This window comes from Trichechus manatus, unplaced genomic scaffold (assembly GCF_000243295.1).
Source record: "Trichechus manatus latirostris isolate Lorelei unplaced genomic scaffold, TriManLat1.0 scaffold00216, whole genome shotgun sequence".
Lineage (NCBI taxonomy): Eukaryota > Metazoa > Chordata > Mammalia > Sirenia > Trichechidae > Trichechus > Trichechus manatus.
In genome coordinates this window covers 3,535,525-3,558,998 of record NW_004444152.1, presented here as the reverse complement: position 1 = coordinate 3,558,998, position 23,474 = coordinate 3,535,525, and the positions used below count along the sequence as shown (strand labels likewise).

General features: G+C 54.4%; 2 protein-coding genes across 2 annotated transcripts in view; both read right to left on the bottom strand.

Annotated features, from left to right (window-relative positions):
* TOMM40 (translocase of outer mitochondrial membrane 40) overlaps positions 1–8,814 on the bottom strand; it is a 15,191-nt gene extending 6,377 nt beyond the window's left edge. The window contains exons 1-6 of the mRNA XM_004388787.1: positions 8,714–8,814; positions 8,334–8,616; positions 7,551–7,618; positions 6,996–7,088; positions 5,601–5,702; positions 5,415–5,520 (exon numbers count right to left, since the gene is read on the bottom strand). Of these exons, the coding sequence (XP_004388844.1) occupies positions 5,415–5,520; positions 5,601–5,702; positions 6,996–7,088; positions 7,551–7,618; positions 8,334–8,610 (646 nt within the window). The 5' untranslated portion in view covers positions 8,611–8,616; positions 8,714–8,814. The remainder of the gene's footprint in view (positions 1–5,414; positions 5,521–5,600; positions 5,703–6,995; positions 7,089–7,550; positions 7,619–8,333; positions 8,617–8,713) is intronic.
* A 2,248-nt stretch (positions 8,815–11,062) lies between these two features.
* Positions 11,063–23,474, bottom strand: part of NECTIN2 (nectin cell adhesion molecule 2) — a 40,233-nt gene continuing 27,821 nt past the window's right edge. The window contains exons 6-10 of the mRNA XM_023742767.1: positions 22,950–23,098; positions 14,531–14,684; positions 12,219–12,282; positions 11,994–12,080; positions 11,063–11,335 (exon numbers count right to left, since the gene is read on the bottom strand). Of these exons, the coding sequence (XP_023598535.1) occupies positions 11,063–11,335; positions 11,994–12,080; positions 12,219–12,282; positions 14,531–14,684; positions 22,950–23,098 (727 nt within the window). The remainder of the gene's footprint in view (positions 11,336–11,993; positions 12,081–12,218; positions 12,283–14,530; positions 14,685–22,949; positions 23,099–23,474) is intronic.

The window sequence follows — 23,474 nt, the reverse complement described above, 5'->3', positions numbered from 1 at the left end:
AATGTCACTGAACTGTGCATGTAGAAATTTTTGAAATGGTGTATCTTTGGCTATGTGTATTTTCACCAAAAAAAAAAAAAAAAAGGTTGAGAAACCAGAGGGTTATACTGTGGGGTTGTTAACCAATGTCATAAAACAACATGTATACTTCTGTTTCATGAGAAACTATTTGTTCTGTAAGCCTTCACCTGAAGTAGAATAAAAAAAAAAAATGTGTCCTGTGAACAAGGGAATGAATGCAGACATCCCCTGCCCCCCAACCCATGTCACAAGGGGCCAGGAAGAACCCACTGAGGATGAGCTCAAAACCTTTTGAAAGGAAAAAAGTAAGTCAGAGGTCTGCGAGAGGCGAAGAAAAGGCCTCTGGCATGAGGCAGCGATGGTGGCTGGGAAGAGGCGGCCTCCCAAACCTGCTGGGCCAGGAAGCAGAGACACAGCCAGCTGGGCAGCAGGGCAGCCACACCCCTGGCCTCTCCCCTGCTTGGCCTGGGCACAAATCAGGCCTGCTTGGGGAAGCAGCATGGGAAAGGAACGGGGACACTCGGGGCTGACGCACCAGGGGAAGCACCTGAGAAACGGTTGCTCCCACAGGAGAGAGCTTTCCTTCTGTCCTCGACCAGCCCAGGCCCTTGGGCTCCCGCCTTCATCCATGCAGTGCCCTCGTCCTAGAGCACTATTCTCTCTCTTGCCCTGCCTTCTGACAAATCCCACTCCAGGGTCTAGACACCCTGTAGAGACAGTGTCGCTGTCCCTCCACGTCAGACAGGGTCCTCCGTTACTAGCCCTCACAGCAACCTCACTGTCTCCTGTGTAGGGTTCCTCACAACAGCAATGAGTTAACTGTGTGATTATTTGCTTAAAGGCCAACGTCTCCCCCACTGGTCTGGGAGCCACGTGAGGGCAGGAATGGGCCGTCTCAGTCCCTGCTTTGTGGCCCAGCACTGTCCTGCCCAGGGCCAGGCGTACACTAGGTGCTCAGAAAGAAGACTATGTGATCCTGGGCGCCAGACTTCACACCTGGGCCTCGCTCTCCTCACCTGTAAAATGGGGGCGATAAAAACACTGACGACCCCTGCCCACTGTGGGGCGTCACAGAGCTCCAGGCAGAGAACGAGCGCTAACCACGCGTGGGACCCTGCACCAGACGCTGACTCCTCCACCTACAAGGTGGTTGCTACGGTTGTGCCCTCAAGTGACAGAAGAGGCAACTGAGGCCCAGAGGGGGTGGAGCCACTACCTGGGGTCACGGGGCTGGCGAGGGGTGGAGCTGCCTTGCTCCGGTCTGAGCTGTTGGTGGTAAGTTAGCTTAGCCCAGACTGAGGCCCTGTTCCTATGAGTGTCTGCGGGAAGGAAGAGACACCTGTCAGAATTAAGAGATAAAGTGTCATCAGTGACCTTGGGCTCCGGGCAAGAAAGAGGGAGCACAAAAGGATGAGACGCCAGCGAGGTGTTTGGAGTGAGGTGCCTAATGCCAGAGAGAAGGGCATGGATGCTCATGTCTGACTCGCTGTGTGCCCTTGGGGAAGTTGCTTTCTCTCTCTGGGCCTATTTCCTCCTCTGCAAGACAGGGATAATGGCAGCACCTGCTTCACAGGGCTGTTGAGAAGATTCAACAAGCCGTTTTCCTCACTGCTCCATCCCCAGCACCTGGAACGATGGAATGAAGGAGATCACATGTATGATGTGCTTTGGGCCTGCCAAAGAGCAAAGGGGCCTGCCCTCGCTGTCACTCACTCCTTCGCTCACTGAGCCTTTCCTGAGCACCTACTCTGTTCCTGGCACAGTTCCAGGCATGAGGCATACAGCGGTGAATAAAACAGGATGCCCTCAAAGAGCTGGTGTCCTAGTAGAGAGATGGGTGATAGAGAACAAGACAATCCCCCAGGCAAGTGCTACGAGGACCAGGGGAGGGGGCAGCGTGGAATAACCCGAAGGTGTGGGTCACTTTTGTCAAGGAAGGTCTCTGTGAGGGTGACATGTGAACTGAAAGCACAAGGTGAAGACTCGGCCACCTCAAGAGCAGATGGGAAGAGTCCCAAAGCACAGACAGCGCGTGAAAAGGTTCTGGGGTAGCGAGAACTCGGCAGTCCCAGGAAGTATAGGAAAAGCTCCTGTGGCCCAAGTGACCTGGCTCCCTGTGACCAGCTCTGAGCTCCAGAGTCAGCATGAGGGATCCCGTTAGAAGCTAAGGCAGATCCCACCCCTCCCTGCTCAGAATGCTCCCGTGGCCCCACTCACTTGAGTGAAGCTCTCTGAGGTGGCCCTGTCCCCCAACTTCCTCCTTCCTCATCTGTTGTACGGGAGAAGAGTGGGTGATGCCATCAGCACTCAGCAGGGGACAGAAATGTTTCTGACGGGCTCCCAGGGATGCTCCCTCCCACAGGCCTTCTCCCCTCCTCCCTGGCTGCTCTTCCCAGCTCCCCTCTTCTCTCAGGTTTTTGGCCCAGCTCTTCTCTCCTCGCCCCTGCTCCAGCTGCTCTGCCAGGAAGGCTGTTGCTCCTTGTTATGGATTGAACTGTGTCCCCCTAAAATACGTCCTCACATGCCTGCGAAAGCTGCACAATGAATAATGAAGACCGGAGAATTGATGCCTTTGAATGATGGTGTTGGCAAAGCATATTGAATATACCACGGACTGCCACAAGAATGAACAAGTCCGTTTCGGAAAAAGTACAGCCAGAATGCTGCTTAGAAGGGATGGTGGCGAGACATACTTTGGACACGTTATCAGGAAGGACTAGTCCCTGGAAAATGACATACTTGGCAAAGCACAGGGTCAGTGAAAAAGAGGAAAACCCTCAATGGGACAGATGGACACATTGGCTGCAACAATGGGCTCAAACACAGCAACAATTGTGAGGACGGCACAGGACCAGGCAGCGTTTCGTTTTGCTGTACATAAGGTCACTATGAGTTGGAACCAACTGGACGGCACCTAACAACAACGGTATGTGCTGGAACCCTAACCCCTGCACCTGTAGATAGGAGCCCCTAGGTGGCAGAAATGGTTAAACGTTCAACTACTAGCCAAAAGCTGGTGGTTTGAACCCACCAAGAGCCGCCTCAGAAGAAAAGCCTGGTCATCTGCTTCTCAAAGGTCACGGCCTCGAAAACCCTATGGAGCAGTTATACTCTGCACACATGGGGTCACTTGAGTTGGAATAAACCGGAAGGCAACTAACAGGATACTTGTGGATGGGATTCCATTTGGAAACTGTTACGTAAACGCGGCCATATCAGAGTATGGTGTGTCTTAAACCCACCATCTCTGAGAAATGAGCAGATTAAGCACAGACAGAAGCCAGAATGGGAGAAGACAGAGAAACTGAAATGAAGATTTTATTGTAGAGAAGACAGAGACAGCCTTCCCCTACAGCTGGTCCCCTGCATGTGACCTCTAGCTTCCTAAACTGTGAGAAAAGAAATCTGTCTGTTACAGCCGCCACTCGCAGTGTTTCTGCTACAACACCACTAGGGAATGAACACAGTCCTCTTCCCTCGGCCAGGGGCGTCCTTTCTCTGTCTTCTGCAGCTCCAAGTTGACACCTCCTCTGGGAAGTCTCCCTGGACTCCTCCAGGCAGAAGCAATCCCTCTCCTGGGCCTCCTGAGCCAGCCCCGGCTTCCAACCTTCACGACTCACTCAGTACTCACTGTCCAAGAGCCCGGTGCTCTCTCTGACCGAGCCAGTGGCAGCCGACACACACAAGCCTGACAACTGGCAGCGCCACCCTTCCAGTACTCACACCAAACACTCTGGAGTCATCCCCGACTCCTCTCTCTCTTATCTTCCATCAGCAAATGGGAACTGGCTCCACCTTCAAACTACATCCCGAATCCAAGCACTTCTTACCCTCCACTGCAATGGAATCCCTGTAGTCTGTTCTCCAGAAGCCAGCATAAGGGATCCTGTTAGTTAGCTTCCTGAGTCCCTCTCCTGCTCAAAATGCTCCTGTAAGGGCTCTATAAAGCCCTCTGCAATGTGGCCCTGTCCCCTCTCTGACTGCCTTTATTCACTTGCAGTTACAGTCTTCCTTCATGTTCCTTGAACACAGCTGGCGTGATCCTGCCTCAGGACCTTTACACCTGCTGTTCCTCTGGCTGCAAAGCTCTTTCCCCACATAACTGCCTGGCTCCCTCCCTCGCCAACTCCAGTCTCTGTTCTTATGTGGCCCAGGTAATGAGGCCTTCTCTAAGAACTCCACCCACCCCGCCCCAGTCCCTAATTCTTCTCAGCAGTCCCTACCATCTGACATCTTTTATTTATGTGTTGGTTTACTCGCTGTCTGCCCTTCTGGAATGGAAGCTCCCAGAGAGCACAGATTCAAGTCTCCTTTGTTCAAAACTGTACCCTCAATGCTTATACATGTACACATATGTGTGTATATATATATACACGTATATGCATATATATATATATGTACTTACACTGTGTTCAACTGTGTCTATATAGGAACTGAAACAGCCCTGGTGACACAGTGGTAAAAGCGCTCAGCTGCTAAATGAAAGGTTGGTGGTTCGAACCCACTAGCTGTTCCACAAGAGAAAAATGTGGCAGTCGGCATCCGTAAGATTACAGGCTTGGAAGCCCCCGGGGGCAGTTCTACTCTGTCTTACAGGGTCGCTGGGAGTCAGAATTCACTTGACAGCAATGGGTTTGTTTCTCTTTTTGTTTTTACAGGCACGGTGGTGTAGTGGTTAAGAGCTACAGCTGCTAACCAAAAGGTCAGCTGTTTGAATCCACCAGGCGCTCCTTAGAAACCTTACAGGGCAGTTCTGCTCTGTCCTATAGGGTCGCTATGAGTCAGAATCAACTCGACGACAACAGGTTTGGTTTTTTTGAGGGTACGGCGTTGAACAGCGTGTGTACATACACACAGAGACACAGCATACACGCTCACTAAATACTCATTAGATGAACGCAGAAACAGCAAGGCCACCCACGGACAAAACAGGGAAGGGGAGACACTAGAACAGACAGAACTACAGGCAGAAAGCAGACAGTCCCCACTCCCACCCGACCCCAACAGGAACGTTCCACGCCAGCCCCCATCTCACACTCCCCCACCCCCGATGCAGCATGCAGCCCCGGCCCACCTGTGGGCTGCTCCGTGCTTCCAAGCAAGCCGAGAACCCCACGAGGAACAAGGACCAGAGCAGCCCACATGGACCTGGTTCCCGCCACACGCCGTGTGCTAACTGAGAGAACCTACTCAGCCGCCCAGGGAGGCAGCTGTTTTACAGATGGAGGGCCGGGGGCCGGGGAGGTGGTGGAACCTGCCTAACGCACATTTAAGACAGCGGCGGAGCTGGGCTGGAACGTGCACTCTCACCCACTGAGGTTTGGAAACCACTCCTGCGCCGGCCATTTCTCAGACAGACCGGAGAAGGGAACTGGTTTGGAACACCCTCTTACCTGAGCCTACCAGGACGTCTGGGTTCCCCAGCGTGACGGCCGCAGTAAAGTCAGAACCCCGGTACTCCCCGTCCACCTGCCAGTTCACGAACTTCGACTGCTGGGTCTGCGGGAGACAGGGCAAGTGTGAGGGCAGCCGGTGCACAGCGTGGCTGGGACGGCAGCTGGCTCGAGGCCGCTACTCACCTGGATGGCCATCTTGGACCTGAGGCCGGGGCCCAGCTGGTGAATGACCTGAGCATTGAGGCTGCCGCTGTTGTCCATGTCGCCCACCAGCACCGGGAACGCCTGGAGGGCAGAGGGCAAGGTTAGAGGTCAGAGGGCCAGCACCATGGAAGTACACGAGTGATGGGCCTAGTTGAGAAGCCTAGGATCAGAAAGCCTCAGACTGGGGCCCCCTCCTCCAGGAAGCCCTACCTGACCACCTAGGCTGCACTATCCCTCTAGGCTCCCACATCTTTCATACCCACTGTTGTTGAGTCGATTCTGACTCATAGCGACCCTGCAGTGCACAGTAGAACTGCCCCATAGCGTTTCCAAGGCTGTAATCTTTACGGGAACAGACTGTCACATCTTTCTCCTGTGGAGTGGCTGATGACTTCAAATTGCTGACCTTTCAGTTAGCAGCTGAGCACTTAACCACCGTGCCACCAGGGCTCCATAGCCTTTGGGTTCCCTCTTTTCAGCCCTGGCCACTCAGGATTCTTCTTCTCTGGGGATAGGTCTGTCTCCCCTCTGCCCCCCACACTGGACTGGGAGCCCCATGAGGGCTGGGGCTGTTTTGGTCACCACTGTCCAACACAGGGCTGGGCATAGAATAGGGGTATGATGAAGGTTTGTTGAATAGATGAATGTGAAGGGAAATAATAGAAAAAAACCCCAAAAAAACAAAACCAGTTGCTACTGAGTCAACCCCAACTCATGGCGACTCCATGTCTGTCATAGTAGAACTATGCTCTACAGAATTTTGCTGATTTTTCAGAAGTAGATTGCCAAGCCTTTCTTTCAAGGATCCTCTGTTAACTTAACCACCAAACTCTCAGTTAGCAGCCAAGCACTTAGGCAGGGACCTAGTTCAGTCCTCATTCCTCTTTTGCCTGGGTCCTGCCCCAACCTCTTTCCAGGCCCCCCGTTTTGCCTCTCCCCCTCCTCTAATCTAGCCTCCATGAGACAGCCCGAAGAACACTTCTAAAGCAGAAAATCTGACGTCTTATTCTTTCAAATCTTCCCATGGCTTTCCGATGATCTCTAGACAAAATCCAAATGCCTAGTTTGGCATTCAAAGCCCCGCACAATTTACATTCAGCCCTGTCCACCTGGGTCATCACTGTCTGGTGACAGAAGTTGTCATGGTCACCCCAGTGCCCCTGGCATCACCCAGCAAAGGGCCTGGCGCAGAGCAGGGATTCAGGGGATGTTTGCGGAATGAAGGCATTCCCTGTGTTCCAATGCACTTTGGAGACACTGTCTCAACCTCTCCACACCCCAGCACCTCTGACCTTCTCCTGATGAAGCCTTGGCGTTTGGCTACATGTTTGTTCAAAGAAAGATACAATGAAAGAATCACGAAAGGAATCTCACCTCTGTGGGACTCAGCTGCTTTGTTCCCACGTACGTAACCCCGAAGTGGTAGTTAGATTCCCCGACTGTGCTGAGGGCTACTGTGTGGTTCACCTGTGAGAAGAGGGAGGGCTGTGGGCATGAGACTGGGGGCCACCCTCACCAGAGCTCCCCTCCAGCCTGGGATGGGGCATACATGCCAGTCTGCCTCCCCCCGGGGGAGGGCAAAGGCAGCAGGGGGTCCCTGGGCTGGGCAGGAGATGAAGACTAGGAGGTGTGGCCTGGCTGGACTAGAAACACAAGAGAAAGGATGCACTGGTTGGGGGTGGGGGGGCTACATACCTGGCACTTCAGTCCTGCCTGGATGCTATTTGGAGGGAAGGTTTTTTCTGGGTTCTAGGTCCCCAAACCCTACCATCAGCCCCCACTAAGCAGTCGGTCTGGCACTGTGTCTCTGAGTCTTTTCAAGCACCAGGGAGGCCCAGCTCTTTAGGGAAGCATAAGGGGCCTGTCTGTGCAGATGCAGGGGGATGACTGGGATGACCTTTGGAGGATAAGGGCAACAGGCGGGCTCACCTGGAAGTGGTTACTCAACCCTTTGTTGACTGTGAGTTTAACACCCTCCATCTGAATGGGAAACAGTTCTGGAAAAGAGAAATGCTGTCACACTCCACCCCACACACCAACTCTCATCCCTACCTCCCCAGCTCTCCCTTCTCCAGGAACCCACAAGCAGAATATCTGACAAAGCAGCCCAACCACAACCAGTAAATAGGCAGTACAGGCTCACGGACAGGGCCAGGGTCTCTGCCTGCGACCAAATCCCAGTGCTACCATCTACTACGCGTGTGACTTTAGCCAAGCCATTTTCTCTCTGTACATTAAACTCATCTGTAAGATGGAGATAATCCCCAGATAGAGTTGTTGCAAGGATTTAAGGAGCTAACCTATAATGAATGCTAACACTGGGGTTCAATCAGTCTCCACCACTAATACTATACTAATTCTTCCAAGTCAGGATCCGGAAGCCTTGGGTTCCACTCCCACCATGACACCTTGCTGACATTGTGACCTTGGGCCTCAGTTCCCTCCCCGGTCACACGAGGAGACTGGCTCGGCTGATCCCCGGGGCACCTAAGGCATTTTTCCATTGCCTTAGCATTCCACATTGAGTCCCACCATTTGATCCCAGCGTTCTAAACCCTAAACCCAACGTTCCACCATTCGATCTCAACGTCAACCTCTAACACTCGGTTAAAGGATTTCAATTCTTCACGCCAATTTCCAAGGTCCCCAATTATCTCCCCTTTCCCTCGAGATCCGGGCCATCACGGCCCGCCGGAGCCCCTCTCCCCTCACCCTTGCACTTCCGGTGGCACTCCTCGAACGTGCCCGGGTTTGGCAGGCAACCGCAGGCCCCATCGTCTGCGGCCCCTGCGGCGCCTGCGGCAGCGGCGGCCCCGGGGTTCCGTTCCGAACCTCGGCCTGCACCGGCCCCGGCTCCCAGGCCTCCCCCGAGCGGCGGCAGTGTGAAGCCCGGCGGCGCGGGCGGAGGTGGCGGTAGTCCCACGAGACCGGGCGCAGGCGGCGGCGGCGGCCCAGCGGGCGGCGAACTGGCGGCCAACACGTTCCCCATGGTCGCCTCCGGGGGAGAGGTCAGAGGCCGGAGGTCAGGGCCCGGCGCGCCCCAGGTCCAGTCCCCAATTAATTCCCACCCTGCCGCGGGCCCCGGTTCTCACTGGCACCGGCGGCGCCTGCTCCCGGCCTGGGCTCCGCTCCCACCCCGTGCGCCACGCGCAACCAAACCCTATGCCACCGCCGCCGCCGCCGCCACCACCGTCGCCCCGCCCCACCCAGCCCATTGGTAAAGCGCGCCCTGGAGCCCGCCTACCAGGTCCAAGGTCTAGCCTTGCTATTGGAGCCATGGAAGGGAGTCCCACCCACCTCTTCCGAACGTCATTTTCTACTGGTCTGTGCTCGCAGGCAGGTCACAGCGCACCTCCCTTCTCTTCCTATTGGCTTGGGGTGCCCGCGCCTATTGGCCCGCGAAGCCGCGGGTTCCGGTGCTCTCCCGCCATTGGCCTGTGCTGCACACTTTGCAACGCCCACTGAAGCGCCGGCTGCGCCCTTCTCCTGAAGGGTCTCTTCTTTCGACTCCGCCCGCGGCAGTGTTACCATGATAATTGGTCGGTTTTGTCTCCTGCAGCGTACTGATTGGCTCCAGCTGCCCAGCGGGCCGATCCCGATGACGTAATCAGTCTGGCGCACTCACTGGCTAACGTGCCAGGGTCGAAGGACAGGGACAAAGGTGGGTTGCGCGGCAGACCTGCTAGGCAGCAAGGTCAGGCCTCGCGTCCCACTAGGCACCGCGGCATAGGGGCAGCCCTCTGATCCGAAGCCGCCGACCGAAAACCGGAAATGCCAGTCCTTCCCACAGTACCTTGGGAGACTTCTACCCGGTTTTGTGAACCCTTCCCAGCTCCTCGTTACCCACAATGCTCCGTCACCTATTAACGCAAAAGCTGCCTTTGGCCGACCCCTTTCGCTACCCATCATGCCTTGTGTCATCCTGTCACTGCAATTTCTATTTTTGGCCCATTCATTCCTGTCCCATTACCCGTCATGCCTCCGCCCATTAGTTTCAGCTTGATTTCCCGTAGTGCCTTTGGCCCATTCCTGCCTGTTCACTTCCATCAATTTTCTAGCCCTTCTCCTTTAATTACCCATCATGTTTTAGGCCCATTAATTCCTGTCCATTACCCATCATGTCCGCAACCCCTATTTCTACATTATTTATCACTCTGCCTTTGGCTCATTCATTCAGATCCATTACCCATCATGCCCTGGGCTCCTATTGCAACATTATTGATCATTTTGCCTTTGGCCTAGTCTTGTCATTTATCCACCAACCGTAAGCCCATCTCCCTTAGTTACTGCTGTTTCTATCTGTGTTCCGTTTATTTCTGTCCATTACCCAGTAGACCGCTAGTGCACTGATTAGTTTTCATTACCAACCATGCCCTGGACTCCTTCCTTCCCCTCTCTCTCCATGACCATCATTCTGCCTCAGATTTATGCATTTTTGCTCATTGCTCTCTCACTTCATTTTTTCCCCCCTTTCATATCTTTGGCCCTTCTGTTTCTTTCTGTAACTCATCTTGACCTCTAGTCCACCATTCCTCTCCTTTACCCTCAAGCCCTGGGCCTCCTATGCATTACCCATCATGCCCCACCCTCATCCCCTTACATCCCACAGAAAACGCAAGACCTGGTCAAAGTATAAACTCATATTGTGTAGGAAATGTTAGTGTACAAAACAGTATCAGGTCCCCTACCTCCAACCCAGGTGGCCCACTTTGCCCTGAGGGGGATGTTTGGGTGCCCATTCCACTGGGTAGGGGTAAAAGGATTCAGTAGTCTCCAAGGTAACAGCAAATTCTTTTCCCAAGGCTGGGGACATCAAGGCACACTCTGCCAGGGTCACCACATCTAGCCCTGGGCTGGGGCTCCATGTCTCGTACACAGGAATTGGGGTGGTGGGGGCTCAGGGAAGGGTCTGGGTCCTGAGACTCCTGCCTGCAGGAGGGAAGAGATGGGAAGCTCTGCTTTGGGCTGGGGGATCCCTCCATCCCTGCCTCCTTCGGGGATTAGACAGAGGTAGCAGAAGGTGAGTGGGGCTCTGCTGCCTGGAGGGCTCAGGTCTGAGCAGCAAGGAGCCCCCACCACCCATCCCAGCAGAGCAATTGGGAATTTACTGTCTAAGGACAAATCGGAGGTCTGGGGTCTTCTTTGGGATAGTGGGGGAATTTGGAGATGTCAGTGGGGAGATGAGAGGTATGTTCTAAGGTCACAATCTTGAGAGGAATCCTTGGGTTAAAGGTTGTACAGAAACATACTCCCATGACCTCAAGAGAAAAGGTTACCAGGTTTCCCTTGTCTCGGCGGGTTTCCCTGGGTCAGAGGTCAGGAGTTAAAGGCCATAGTGGAGCCATCAAGGTAGAAGTCACGTATGAGATGCATGTGTGTTAACTGGCAGTGGCCTGGCCAGAGGTCAAGGGGCACTAGATCCCTAGCAGGAAGCTGAGGGATCAGACATACATGGCGCGGGACATGACGAAGCCTTTGCCCTGGTAGGACTCAGAGGGGCTTGAGTAGGACAGGGCGTCGTAAATGGGGTTGATCTTGTCCAGATAGTCTTCCTCCTCCTCCTCCTCCTCTTCATCTTCTAGGTCCAGGGAAACCCCTTCCACAGCAGGTGACCCCGTGGGCATGAGGATGGGGGGCCCCAGGCTCGTGGCCCCCATGTGCAGAGGCCCAGAACGCTCTTCCAGGGTGGGAAGCTCATGGTATCGAGGCATTTCCTGGGGGCGGGGAGAGAGTGGGAGCCTAAGGTCACCTCCTGGGCATGACACAGAATCCCAATCTACCCTTTGACCTCCAAATCCTGACCACCTCTTCCCATGGCAACCAGAAGTGACCTCACCCCTTGTCCCCCTTGTCCCCAGGGTCAGTACTGCACTGGGACAGTCACACAGCTCATCCCTAACCCAAAACCCAAGCATGGACCTCACCCTGTCCCTAGGCCGCTCCTTTCTCCCTTGGTCCCTGAACCCAAGTCTTTCCCCCAAGATCTTCAACCTCAATCTTGACTTCCAACTACTTAATCTTGAGCCCTCAATACCCCCTGGAACCTGGGCTTGTCTCAGCCTCTGTTTTTGACCCTGACTTCTGAGGGTAGTGCCTGTAACTGTCTTGTCCCAGCGCCTAGCACAGTATCTGGCAAATACAGATGCTCAACCAAGCCTCATGGACCATGTGACCTTTACACTCTAACCTCATGCCCTAGGACTTTTTCAGGCCTGACCCTGAACACATCTCTGTGCACCAAGCTCTGACCAGAGACATAGCCCTGACCTTCAGCTGTGACTTTTAGTCCTTGATCTCTTATGTCAGGGCTGGACCCCTGGCCCTTGAAACCCAGACCCCGAACCCACCCTTGTCCTGCCCCCAAGGTCCTACCTGTTCAGTGCGTGAGACGCCAGCATCAAAGTAGGGGGTCTTGAGTGGACTGTGCTCTGAGGCCCCCAGGGTGAAGAGCTGGGAGGGCTGTAGTGGAGTGAGAGGGGCAGATCAGCACCACCCCACAGCCGGCCTCTCCCCACCAGACCCCCTCCCAGCCCTGGCCTTGGTAGGGAGACCGGGGTATGGAGGTGGGGTAGCCTGGGCTCCAGGGGAAGTGCTCACCATCTCCGGCTCTTCCAGTTTCGCCTTTGGGGTCGGGGGCTTGTATGAGGGAGGGCCCTCCAGGCTGTGGGGTAGGAGGTGGGTCAAGTGGAGGCTAAGACTCAAGAAGGACCCCTATCTCTGGGTCAGTGCACATGCTGTTCCCTCTGCCCGGAACTTCCTTTCCATCCTCACCCCTTCCCCCCCGCCGGTGAACTCTTACTCATCCTACAAATCCCTCTTCTTCCAGGAAGCCACTCTGATTCTCCTGACCGAGAATGGTCCTATCTACTCTGTATAGCCCCCTGGGGACACTTACTGAGTACGTATTGGAAATATTATTTATAATATGGGTCAGCTGTTGTTCCCCACTGTCAGCTCTATGAAGGAATGATGTCTGGGTCGTCAATACTGTGTCCCCAGAACCCACTACGAGGAATTCGGTAAGTACTTGTAAAAACAACGAATGAGAAGTGCTTTCCTGTCCCCCAAACTTGGGTTAAATTCCCTCATTCTACACACCACAGACCAAAACAACCAAACCAAACCAAACCCATTGCTGTCGAGTCGATTCCGACTCACAGCGACTGTATGGCATCCTGTGTATATAATAGTGAAGGGTACTTGTTTTTGTTAGCTGCTGTGGAGTTGACCCCATGTATAGTGGCATGAAACACTGCCCAGGCCTACATCATCCGCATGATTGGTTGCGGATCAGACCATGGTGATGCAAAGGGTTTTCGTTGGCTGATTTTTGGAAGTAGATTTCCAGGCCTTTCTTCCTAGTCCATCTTAGTCTGGAAGCTCCACTGAAACCTGTTCAGCATCATCGCAACATGCAACTCTCCACTGACAGATGGGGGTGGCTGCACATGAAGTGCATTGGTTGGAAATCAAACTCAGATCTCCCACATGGAAGGTAAGACTTCTACCACTGAGCCACCACTGCCCCCTAAAGGGTGCTTACTATGCCTTTCATCCCCAGCTCGGATGTCCTGTCCTCCAGGAAGCCCGCCCTGACTGCCCTGGGCTCTCACAGCCCCCTCAGCTGTCCTATCCCATCCCCGGCCGTGCTGGGCTGTCACTATCTGGGGACGGGTCTATCTCCTCCTATGGACCGTGAGCCCCGGTGGGCAGCACCAGGGCTGTCTCAGGCACCACTGGGTCCCTGCATCGAGCTGGGCACGGGAGAGAGATCATTAGCAAGTTGTTGGTTTGAATTGACTAGGCAGTTAAGACAGGGGTTCACACATTTCCCTGTGCATCAGGATTATTTAGGGAGCTTGTTTAAATACAGATTCCGAGCCTTTCATGTAAATATTCTGATTCAGTAGGTCTAGGGTGAGGCCCAGGAATGTGCATTTTTGATGAGTTTCTTCTCCCAACTCCATCACACACACTGGGTGGTGTTATTTGAGAAACATTTGGCCACAAAAAGACTTGCTCGCTGGGTGAATTTCACCAAGTGATTTCAGGTCCCTGAACCTGCTTCCTCCTAGACAAAACGGGTATCATTAGCTCTCTCTGAGAATTTATGTTTCTGTGATACATTTACTGGTGGGGACACTTTTTAAATGTTTGTGTCACTGTTGAGTCCCTAAGCCCCAAGGGCCTGGCCTAGAGTGGGTACTTTCTGAATACTTGTTGAATTATTGAATGAAACTTCATGTAAAATGCATCTCACCGACCCTGGCACATAATAAGTGCTCTATTCAGACAAATGTGGCTCGTTTTCCCCAATATCCGGTCTCCTTCTTTCTTGTAGTAAGAGATTTTAATCAGGGCCGTGGCCACCCAGCATAAAGACTACATTTCCCAGCCTCCCTTGCAGCTAGGGGCAGCCATGTGACTAAATTCCGGCCAATGAGAAGCAAGAAAAAGTGGCAAGTGTAACTTCTCAGCTGTTCCCTTACTCAGCAGCAACCTGCCCTCTATTTCCCTTTCCCCTTCCCACTGGTTAGAGCAACAGGGGCCTTCAGGGCAGGATGGCCACATCTGGTTGTCATGTACATAGACCTTGATGAATGGCTCCACCTAGAGTGGGGAGCCATCTTGGAATGTGGACAAGGGCCAACTGTAGGGAAGGTGAAGCAACAAGATAGCGGGAACCTGGGCTCCGATAACTTCACAGAGCAGAGCTAGTGTACCAGTTCAGGCCTTTACAGGAGAGAGAAGTAAACGTTTCCCTCACATCAGTCACAGTTACTTCAGGTCTCATAGTTCCACACAGCCACCTAGGATGGTTCTCTCCCACTCACCCCCACCCCGAGCACCCTAGTTCTGGCTTCCCTGCACCCCCAACCTCCGCCTATTTCTCAGGGTCCATCACTCACTCATAGTCCTCCTCTGCCCCCTGCAGCCTCTGCTCCTTCCGCTGCTGCCGGCAGATGAGGATGCCCGTGGCGGCCACAGCGGTCGCGATGATGGCAGCGATGATGCCCCCAATGATGCCGCCTGTGGCCCCCGCGCCTGCTGTGTTGGGGGTCTCTGCAAGAAGAGGGATTGCATGAGGGGCGTCTCCAGAAGGAAGCTGCAGCCCCTGATTGCCAGTGCCGCCCCCAGTCACCCTCACCTGCCTCCCTCGTCTCAAGGGCAGGGGACCCTTACTGAGCATTTGCTGTGTGTCAGGCATGGGAGACAGAGGGGAGGACAAGACATACAAAAGCCCCTGCTCTCAGGGAACTTACGTCCTCATTGGCAAGGGTGACCAACGGTAAACACAAATACAATATCTAAGATGCCAGGTAGGGACAAGTGACACAGGATGATGACACACCGTGGGGATGGGGATAGGAAGTGATGGAGTAGAGGCTCAAAGCAATTTTAAACAGGGTGGCCAGGGAAGGCATCACTAACAGGGTGACATCTGAGCCAAGACGTGAAGGGGAGGTGGGGGCAAGCCACCAGGGGATGAGGGAAGAGCATTCTGGGAAGGAGGAACAGCCGCCGCAAAGGCCCTGAGGTGGGAGCGGAGTGGTGTTTCTCAGAAACAGCAAGGAGTCCACCTGGCAGGAGAGCGAGATGGGGCCAGGAGACGGGGCGGGGTGGGGGAGATAAAAGGCTGAGAACGGGGGTGGGTTCTGGGATTGGGAGCAGAACCTCCTTCATTATAGAAATGGAGTCATCCTGAGTGGAGGTTCATCGCGCCCCCAGCCTAATGGGAAAAGGGGTTGAGAGGGACTCAGGGCCCCCCGGACCCTTCCTTCCTAGCAGTTCTGCCTCTCCTAAGGAAGTGATTATGGAGCAATTTCCTGTTTACTTGTCAATTTCCACACTAGACCGTGAGCTCCACAGGGCAGGCCTGGAGCTGCCCCACCTACAGCATCCCCAGCCCAGGAGGGTCTGGCACACAGTAGGTGCTTGCTAGGCATAAAGAGGCGCCCCACGTGGCTGCTCAAGGACCTACTGTATACCAGGTCCCACTGGTACTGGGATGCAGAGGGAAACAATTCTCCATCCCTGCCCTGGCGCTGGCAGGGGAGAGTAAGACACGTGCAAAAGCCCCACAGGTTTCACGCTTTACGTCAGCCCCATTCTACCGATGAGGAGATAAAGCTTCCCAGAGGAATGATGTCTGGATCCCAAACTAGGTGCCATCAAGTTGGACTCATGGCAGCCCCACGTGTGTCAGAGTAGAACTGCACCCCATAGGGTTTTCAAAGCTGTGACATTTGGGAGGCAGATCACTAGGCCTTTCTTCCAAAGTGGCGCTGGATAGATTTGAACCTTCAACTTTAAGTTAGTAGCCTAGCGCTTAACTTCTGTCACACCCAGGGGCTCCATGTCTGGATCCCAGGGCCATCTCATTTCCTACTTCCTGTTCCACAGCCTGGCACCCTCTGAATGGACTTAGAGGGTGGGGAGAATAACAGTAATTGCCGCTCAAGCCCAATCCATCATTCTAAAATTACGGTTATTCCTGTCGCTGTTATCGACGGTGCGTCCCGGGAGGGCAGCGCTAAGTGTGTCTCGGTCCCCGTGTCCCCAGCACCAGCCAGCACAGGACCCGCAGAGTAAGTGGAAGTAAACACTGGTTGAATAAATGAACTTGGTTGCTCAGCCCTGTACCAAGGTCATTTCCGCAACGCCCTCATTGAATCCCACAATAGTCTGATGAGGGAGAGACTAACAACACGCCCATTTCACAGAGGCAGCGACTGAGACTCCAAGAGCAGAGGTAACCTGCCCAGTATAAGGTCCAGTGAAAGGCAGAGCTAGGACTTGAACCTTGCCCCTTCCAGCCCTCACACCTGGCCTGGGAGCTCCAGCATCTCCTCTGTCAGGGATTGGAGAGAATAGGGTGTGGCATTCTGGGACAGCCCCAGCCCCTTCCTCTGAATCACTGAAAACCCCTCCCAGCTGGGCCCTGGGGCCAGGGAAGAGGAAGGAGGTTGGGACAGGCCACATGTGGGCGTTGGAGGTGGGTCTTCCCCTGGTTGCTCAGGGGCCCACTGTCCCCAGTGCTGCCCCCCCATACCTTTGGAGCCCCAGGAAGTGAAGCAGCCCTCCTCTCCATCAGACCATGCCCCTCCACCTTCCCCTGCCCTCAGGACCCTGGACACGGATTGTCTGCTGCCCCTACACAAGGACCCAAATCTCCCAGGAACTTAGGCTCCCACCCATCCGGCCAGTTCTACCTGGGAATGCAGCCCCTGTCCTGGGACCCAGGAGTCCACGTGTCCCGGCCTTGAAGCCCAGACCTCACTGATCTGGTTCCTAGTCCCCTCGCCTGGGGTCTCAGGCATCCAATGTGCTTTTCAAGGACCCAAGCGGTCAGATCCACCCAGCCTTCCCTGGTCTGACCCCCACCAGCCCCCACACCCCCCCACCTCAAAATTCCTGGGGACCTAGGAGAGTTCAGTGCTTCGGCCTCACCAACCTTTGGGACCCGGTCGTCCCTGTCCCTCCCACTTTCCCCCCAAGACCCAAGAGGGGTCTGATGTATTACAAGACACCCCTGCCAGTTTCCTCCAAGGTGTTTATTAACTCCTGAGTGTCCAGGGCAGGGGGCAGGCCAGAGCCAAAACCAGTCTCTGGGGCTCCCTCCTGGGTCCCCGATACTCAGCTCCCAGGGGCCTCCCTGCTCCCATGCAGCCCTGGGGACAGAAGTCCAGTGTGCGAGTCCCCCTCCCCTCCAAATTCCAGCACAGTCGGGAAGGAGCGTTCCAACTCCAGTGTGGTCCAGATAAACAAGTCCAACCAGTCCACAACCTTCTGCTGGCATGGCTGGTGGGCAGTGGGGGGCCCCCTCCCAGCTCTGTCTCTCTGTCTGTCTGTATCCGGGTCACACGTAGACTGCCCGCCGTGAGATAAGGGAGCCGTCCAGCTGGGACTCCATGTCGTCCTCCAAGAGTGCCTTGGGTGGAGGCAACATCAGGTCTTCCTCTGCCTTCTCCTCCTCCTCCTCCTGGCCCTCGTCCTTGCCCTCTGACATCATGGGGCCAGGGGCTGTTGGGGTCCAGAAAACGGGGCCCCCGTTCCCAAATGCCTGTGTTTTCGGATCGTATGACCCTCCACCGTCGTCACCTCCTCCTCCTCCTCCTGGGCTTTTCCTCCTCCTCCTCTTCCTCAGCAGGATGAAGGCCAAGGACCCCCCAGCCAGAAGCAGCAGCACCAGCAGTGTCCCCCCCACGGCCCCCCACACCACAGGACCCACGTCTCGGGGCAAGGCCCGGGGGGTGTCTGAGGAGAGAAGACAGGGTGAGAGAGAGAAAGGGAGACACGAGATCAAGAGGATAATTTGGGGCAAGAGGGGCAGTGACTGGAATTAGGGGGGCACCCTGACTGGGCAGAAGAATGGAGGAAGAGGTGGAGGGGGTGGGGGCGGGAGACCCCGTTTCCTCTCTGACATAGGCTGGGCACTCTGTATGTGGGTAGGGTGGCAAACTGGTGGCTGCTAGATTGTGCTTCCTTTTATCTGCGCGGTGTTGTTCAAAAACTAAAACAATTAGCTGACATTTCATAATTCATTGATTTTGCCTAAAAGTCCAGACCTCAATTAGGGGAAAAAAAAAAAATCAGGTGACCTGGCCACACCAAACTCCCATTTCCATCTGGTCATCACTGTGCGGGTGAAGGCTGGTTAGGTGGTTACTCATTTCTGGTACCCGCCTGGACCCACTGGGGGCTGGGAAACTCGCAAAATCTTTTGAGGCCAGGGTCAGGGCATTTCTGGGCGGACCCAGCCAGCATCTGACCCTGAGGCTGTCAGATTCCAAAGCTCTTTGGGGCTGAGAAGGGTAGCTATTGTTAGCTGCCGTGGACTCGATTCTGACTCATGGACACCCCACGTGTGCAGAGTAGAACTGCTCCACAGAGTTTTCAAGGCTGCGACCTTTTGGAAGCAGATGGCCAGACCTGTCGTCTGAGGCGCCTCTGGGTGGGTTTGAACCACTAACTTTCTGACTTTCAGCTAGTAGTCGAGTGCTTAACTGTTTGAGCCACCCAGGAACTCCTGAGAAGGGCACGGGCTTCCTCTAATTGCTCACTCCAGCCGGCTGCCTCCTGTCTGGGCCACGTGTCCCTGTGTCTGGCCTCCCACAGTGCGCCCTGCGGTGGCTAAGCTTGGAGGGTTCTATAGGGGGCAGGAGGGGGGTGGAGACAGGAAGCTGGGGAGGGCAACACAGGGAGTGAGGAGACATTCTGGGGCCCAAACCAGGCACAGACATCAAGCAACTGGAACCTTCTCACACATACTCCTTTGCACACCACTACAGGCAGGGCCTGATGGGCGGGATCTGTGGGGGTTCACTGATCCCCACCCCACTGCCACAGGAGGGGCTGAGGCAGTGGGACCAAGGCCCAAGCGGATCTGCTCCTGGGGGGTATGCTTCTGGGTGTTTCTTGTAGAATGATGTTTTCAAATATGGGGGTCCCTACCCAGTGAGCTATCAAATCAAGTTAGTGACTTACAAACAGCATTTAAAAAAAAATAGAATAGAAAAAATTTGTCTCAAGTATGAAAGGTAAATTATTATACGATTATACGTATATAACCCATTGCTGTCAAGTCAATTCCAAGTCAGCCACCCTATGTATGCAAGTATATAAACACATACACATCTTTTGGGGGTGGTGGTGGTTGTGGGGATTGTTGTTGTTAGGTACCGTTGAGTCGATTTCGACTCATAGTGACCTCATGTGACAGAGAACTGCCCCATAGGGTTTTCTAGGCTGTAATCTTTATGGGAGCAGATCACCAGGTCTTTCCCTTGAGGAGCAGCTGGGTAGGTCTGAACTGCCAGCCTTTCAGTTATCAGCCAGGCATTTAACCATTATGTATGTGTATATATATATATATTTTTTTTGGGGGGGGAGGTGGAATATATATGTCTATAATGGTACCCTGGGTCAAGCTGTGAAAGTTATCTTACAATGCCAAACCAGTGGCCGTCAAGTTGATTCTAACTCGTGGTGACCCCATGTGTCAGAGTAGGCCTGTGTTCCAGAGGGTTTTCAGTGGCTGATTTTACAGAAGTAGATTGCCAGGCCTTCCTTTCTTCCGAGGCACCTCTGAGTGGACTTGAACCTCCGGCCTTTTGGTTGGTGGCTGAGTGCGTTAACTCTTTGCACCACCCAGGGTCTCCAGCCTGTTTGAGCCAGTGTTGGAACGCTATCTGAGTTTCTGTAAACGGTGCTTTGGAGATGGCAGCTGGATGTGTTTGCGTGTCTGCAGATCTAAAGCTCACGGGGCTGCCCTGGTGCAGCTTCCGGCCTGTGGCAGGTGCAGCTTCTGGCCTGTGGCAGGGGAATCTCCATTTGTACTCAGGTAAGCCTGAATGTGGTTTTGCGACAACGTGCCTGAGTATGCGTGTGTGTGGGACTAGGGACCAGGTCTCTGCGCGTGAATCTACAAGAGACTTGAGCGTGCTTCCTCTCCGGGCGTGGGTACCTGTGTGGGCGCACTTGCTACCTCGGGACTGGATTTCTAGTGTTCTGAGTGTGTGTCGGCCTCCATCTTTGGGGGTGTGTGTACGATGCTGTTTCTGACTAGGGTCTGTGGCTATCTTTGGCGGGAACGGGGGAGAAGGGAGGATCCTTTTACAGTGCTGAGTGTTCTTCTTGGGAGCGTGATTGTCTAGGCCTCTGCCGGGGCTTCTGAGTATGTGTATGCTGCAAGGCAAACCGGCTGCTATCGAGTCAATTCCGACTCACAGCAACCCTATAGGACAGGGTAGGGTGGAACTGCCCCACAGGGTTTCCAAGGAGTGGCTGGTGGATTCGAACTGCCAATCTTGTGGTTAGCAGCCGAGCTCTTAACCACGAGGCCACCAGGGCTCCGTGTGTATGCTGCAGTGGGTATATATTGCTCAAGGGGCAGTGGTGGTTCAGTAGGAGAATTCTTGCCTTCCATGTGGGAGACCCGGCTTCCATTCCCAGCCAACACACCTCAGGCGCAGTCACCACCCATCTGTCAGCGGAGGCTTGCTTGTGCGTTGCTAGATGCTGAACACATTTCAACAGCACTTCCTGACTAAGATGGACTAGGAAGAAAGACCTGGAGATCTACTTCTGAAAATGAGCCAGTGAAAATCCTATGGATCACCATGGTCTGATCCACAATCAGTCACGGGGATGGCGCAGAACCAGCCAGCGTTGTGTTCATTTGTGCGTGGAGCCGACTTGACAGCAGCTAACAACAACAATATATTGTTGAAGGGCTGGATTTTGAAGCCTGTGTTTTCTTTGAGGCTGGAGGTGTGTTTCCGGTAGTGGATGGCCTTGGGGTTTTCTCTTGAGAGTGGTGCTGTGTGCTGGGGGTGTCCATGTTTTAGTGGGGTTGTATCTTCTTCCAATAGTCCTTCAGTGTGACTGTGTCTGGGTCTTGTGGGCTCCCTGCCTCTGAGGTGCCTACTGACTGAGTGGGAGCGGGAGGCAAGCTCTCGGGTGTGCTTCTCGTGGAGAGGCTCAGAGGGTGTATTTCCAGTTCGGTGTCTTGCTGGTGGGTGGAGCTGACCCTCCCCTGGGCGTACCTTTGAGGGCAGGGACTGTGTCTCATTCACCATTGTATTCCCACCACCAAACAGGATGGCTGGCAAAGAGGAAATCTCAACAAATGTTTGTCCAATGACTATTTGTTAGATGAGAATCCCCACAAAGGGGTTTCTTGAGAGTTTCTGAGGGCGTGTACCCTGGGAACGTCTTTGAGTTTCTTCCCCAGTTTCTGTGTGTGAGCCATGATGTTTCTGCACGTGGGACTGGTGCTGACTGAGGCTCTTTTTGCTTCTGGGTGTGATAGTGTCCTCCCCCCCAGACGTGTGTGTTGTGTGCTGTCAGCGTATCAGACTTGCCGAGGCTGAGCCAGCGTCTCTCTGAGTTTCTTGTTCGGGACAGTGTTTCTAAGTACCTCGTTCTTCCCGGTGAGCGTCTCTGACTCCCTGAGGAGGGGTCTGCTCATGTTCAGGTGACTTTCCAAACGTGTGTGTGTGTGTGTGTGTGTGTGTGTGTGTGTGTACACATGTGGTGTGTGTGGATGTGTGTGTGGATGTAGTGTATGGTGTGGATGTCGTGGGTGTGTATGCAGTGTGTGGTGTGTGTAGTAAGTGTGGATGTGTATATGTATGTGTGTGGGTGCATATGTAGTGTGTGTGGATGTGTGTGAGTGTATATATAATGTGTGCTATGGATGTGGTGTGTATGTAGTGTGTGTGGATGTGTGTGAGTGTGTATGTGGTGTGTATATAGTGTGTGTGAACGTGGGTGCGTATGTAGTGTGTGGTATGTAGTGTGTGTGGTGTACGTGGGTGTGTATGCAGTGTGTGGTGTGTGTAGATATGTATGTGGTGTGTGGCATGTCGTGTGATATTATGTCTCACTAAGATGGTCTGTTTGTCTCTGGCCATGGGTGTCTGTCGGTGTGTGTCTGTGTGTGTGTGTGTGACAGGGACGGCCTACCTCTCTGTGTCTGCCTGCTTTCTGAGGGGCTCCGCTCTCGCCCGCAGCGGCCGCCCCTCCAGCCTCCTGGTGTGGTGTGTGCACAGGTGTGCTGCGGGGCAGGCCGCGCTGGGAAGGTGTTCCTAAGCCTGGCCCTTTCCAGGTCTGTGTGGCATCTCGTGGGCTCTGGCTGGGTATCACCTGGCTCTCTGTTCAGCGTATCTTGGCTGGAGCCACTGCTCTCTCAGGGACGTGTCTTGGTGACAATGGCTGAGTGTGTAGGTTGATGTTTCAGGTGAGTGGATGTCACTGCGTCTCTGAGGGGCATGGGGTGGGTCTCTGCAGGTGCAGGTCCTGCCGGCTGTGCTGACGTGGGGAGGCTCTGTTCCCAGTCTGCTCTTGTGTGTCTGTGTCTTGGGGCGTACAGCGTGTAGCAGCCCCTGACCCTCCAGGTGTGGGGTCTCCACAATCCGTTTTCAGTAGCCCATTCCCTGGGCCTAGTTTGGCTTCACTGCTTTCCTCCCAGCTACGTGTCCCGGTGCCGACTGTGCTTCTGTCTAGAGGCCCGACTCTTGTCTGTCCGACTGTCCGCGTGTATGGTGCTATGGGGGTGTGTCTTTCCCAAGCTGGAGCCCCTGGAGCTTCTCTGGCGTCTCCTTACTAGAAGGTCCCAGCACAGTCCTCACCCCCTAACTCCTCTCCTCATGCCATCCCTGTCACCCCAAATCCAGATTCCAGCCTCAGGGCCAGAAGGAAAAGCCAACTGCCCTCGTCCCCTTCAGCAAGGCAGGTCGGCGGCACAGCCCCCCCCCCACCCAGAGGGTGGGACGATTAGGGAGCAGACTGGGGTCTTCCCATGCTGCCCCCAGACCCGCTTACCTCGGACGAGGATGACCTGCTCGGCGCGGCCCGTGCCCACGGCGTTGGTGACTGCGCAGATGAACGTGGTGTTGAGCAGTCTGTCCACTGAGTGGATGAGCAGCTGGGGGCCCTGGGCGACTGCCGAGGGTGGGAAGACACCTGACGTCCTGGGGTGGGGGAGGCGGTCAGGTGAAGGGAGACTGGGACTGACGGGCACACAGACCTGGTCCCTGCTCACATGCCCTCAGGAGCCAGGCTCCCAGGACCCAAAACGTACCCTAAACCCAAACCAGAAGAAACCTGTAGTCATTGAGTCGATTCCAACCCATAGCGACCCTATAGGACAGAGTAGAACTGCCCCATAGAGTTTCCAAGGAGCAGCTGGTGGATTCAAACTGCTGACCTTCTGGTTAGCAGTCAAGCTCTTCACCACTGTGCCAGCAGGGCTCCAAATATCCCCTGAAGCCCTAAACTGCCAGCTGTCTTCTTCCTTAAGGACTCAGGAGTTCCCAGCCCCGGGTGTGCAAGTCGATGTTTCGGGTG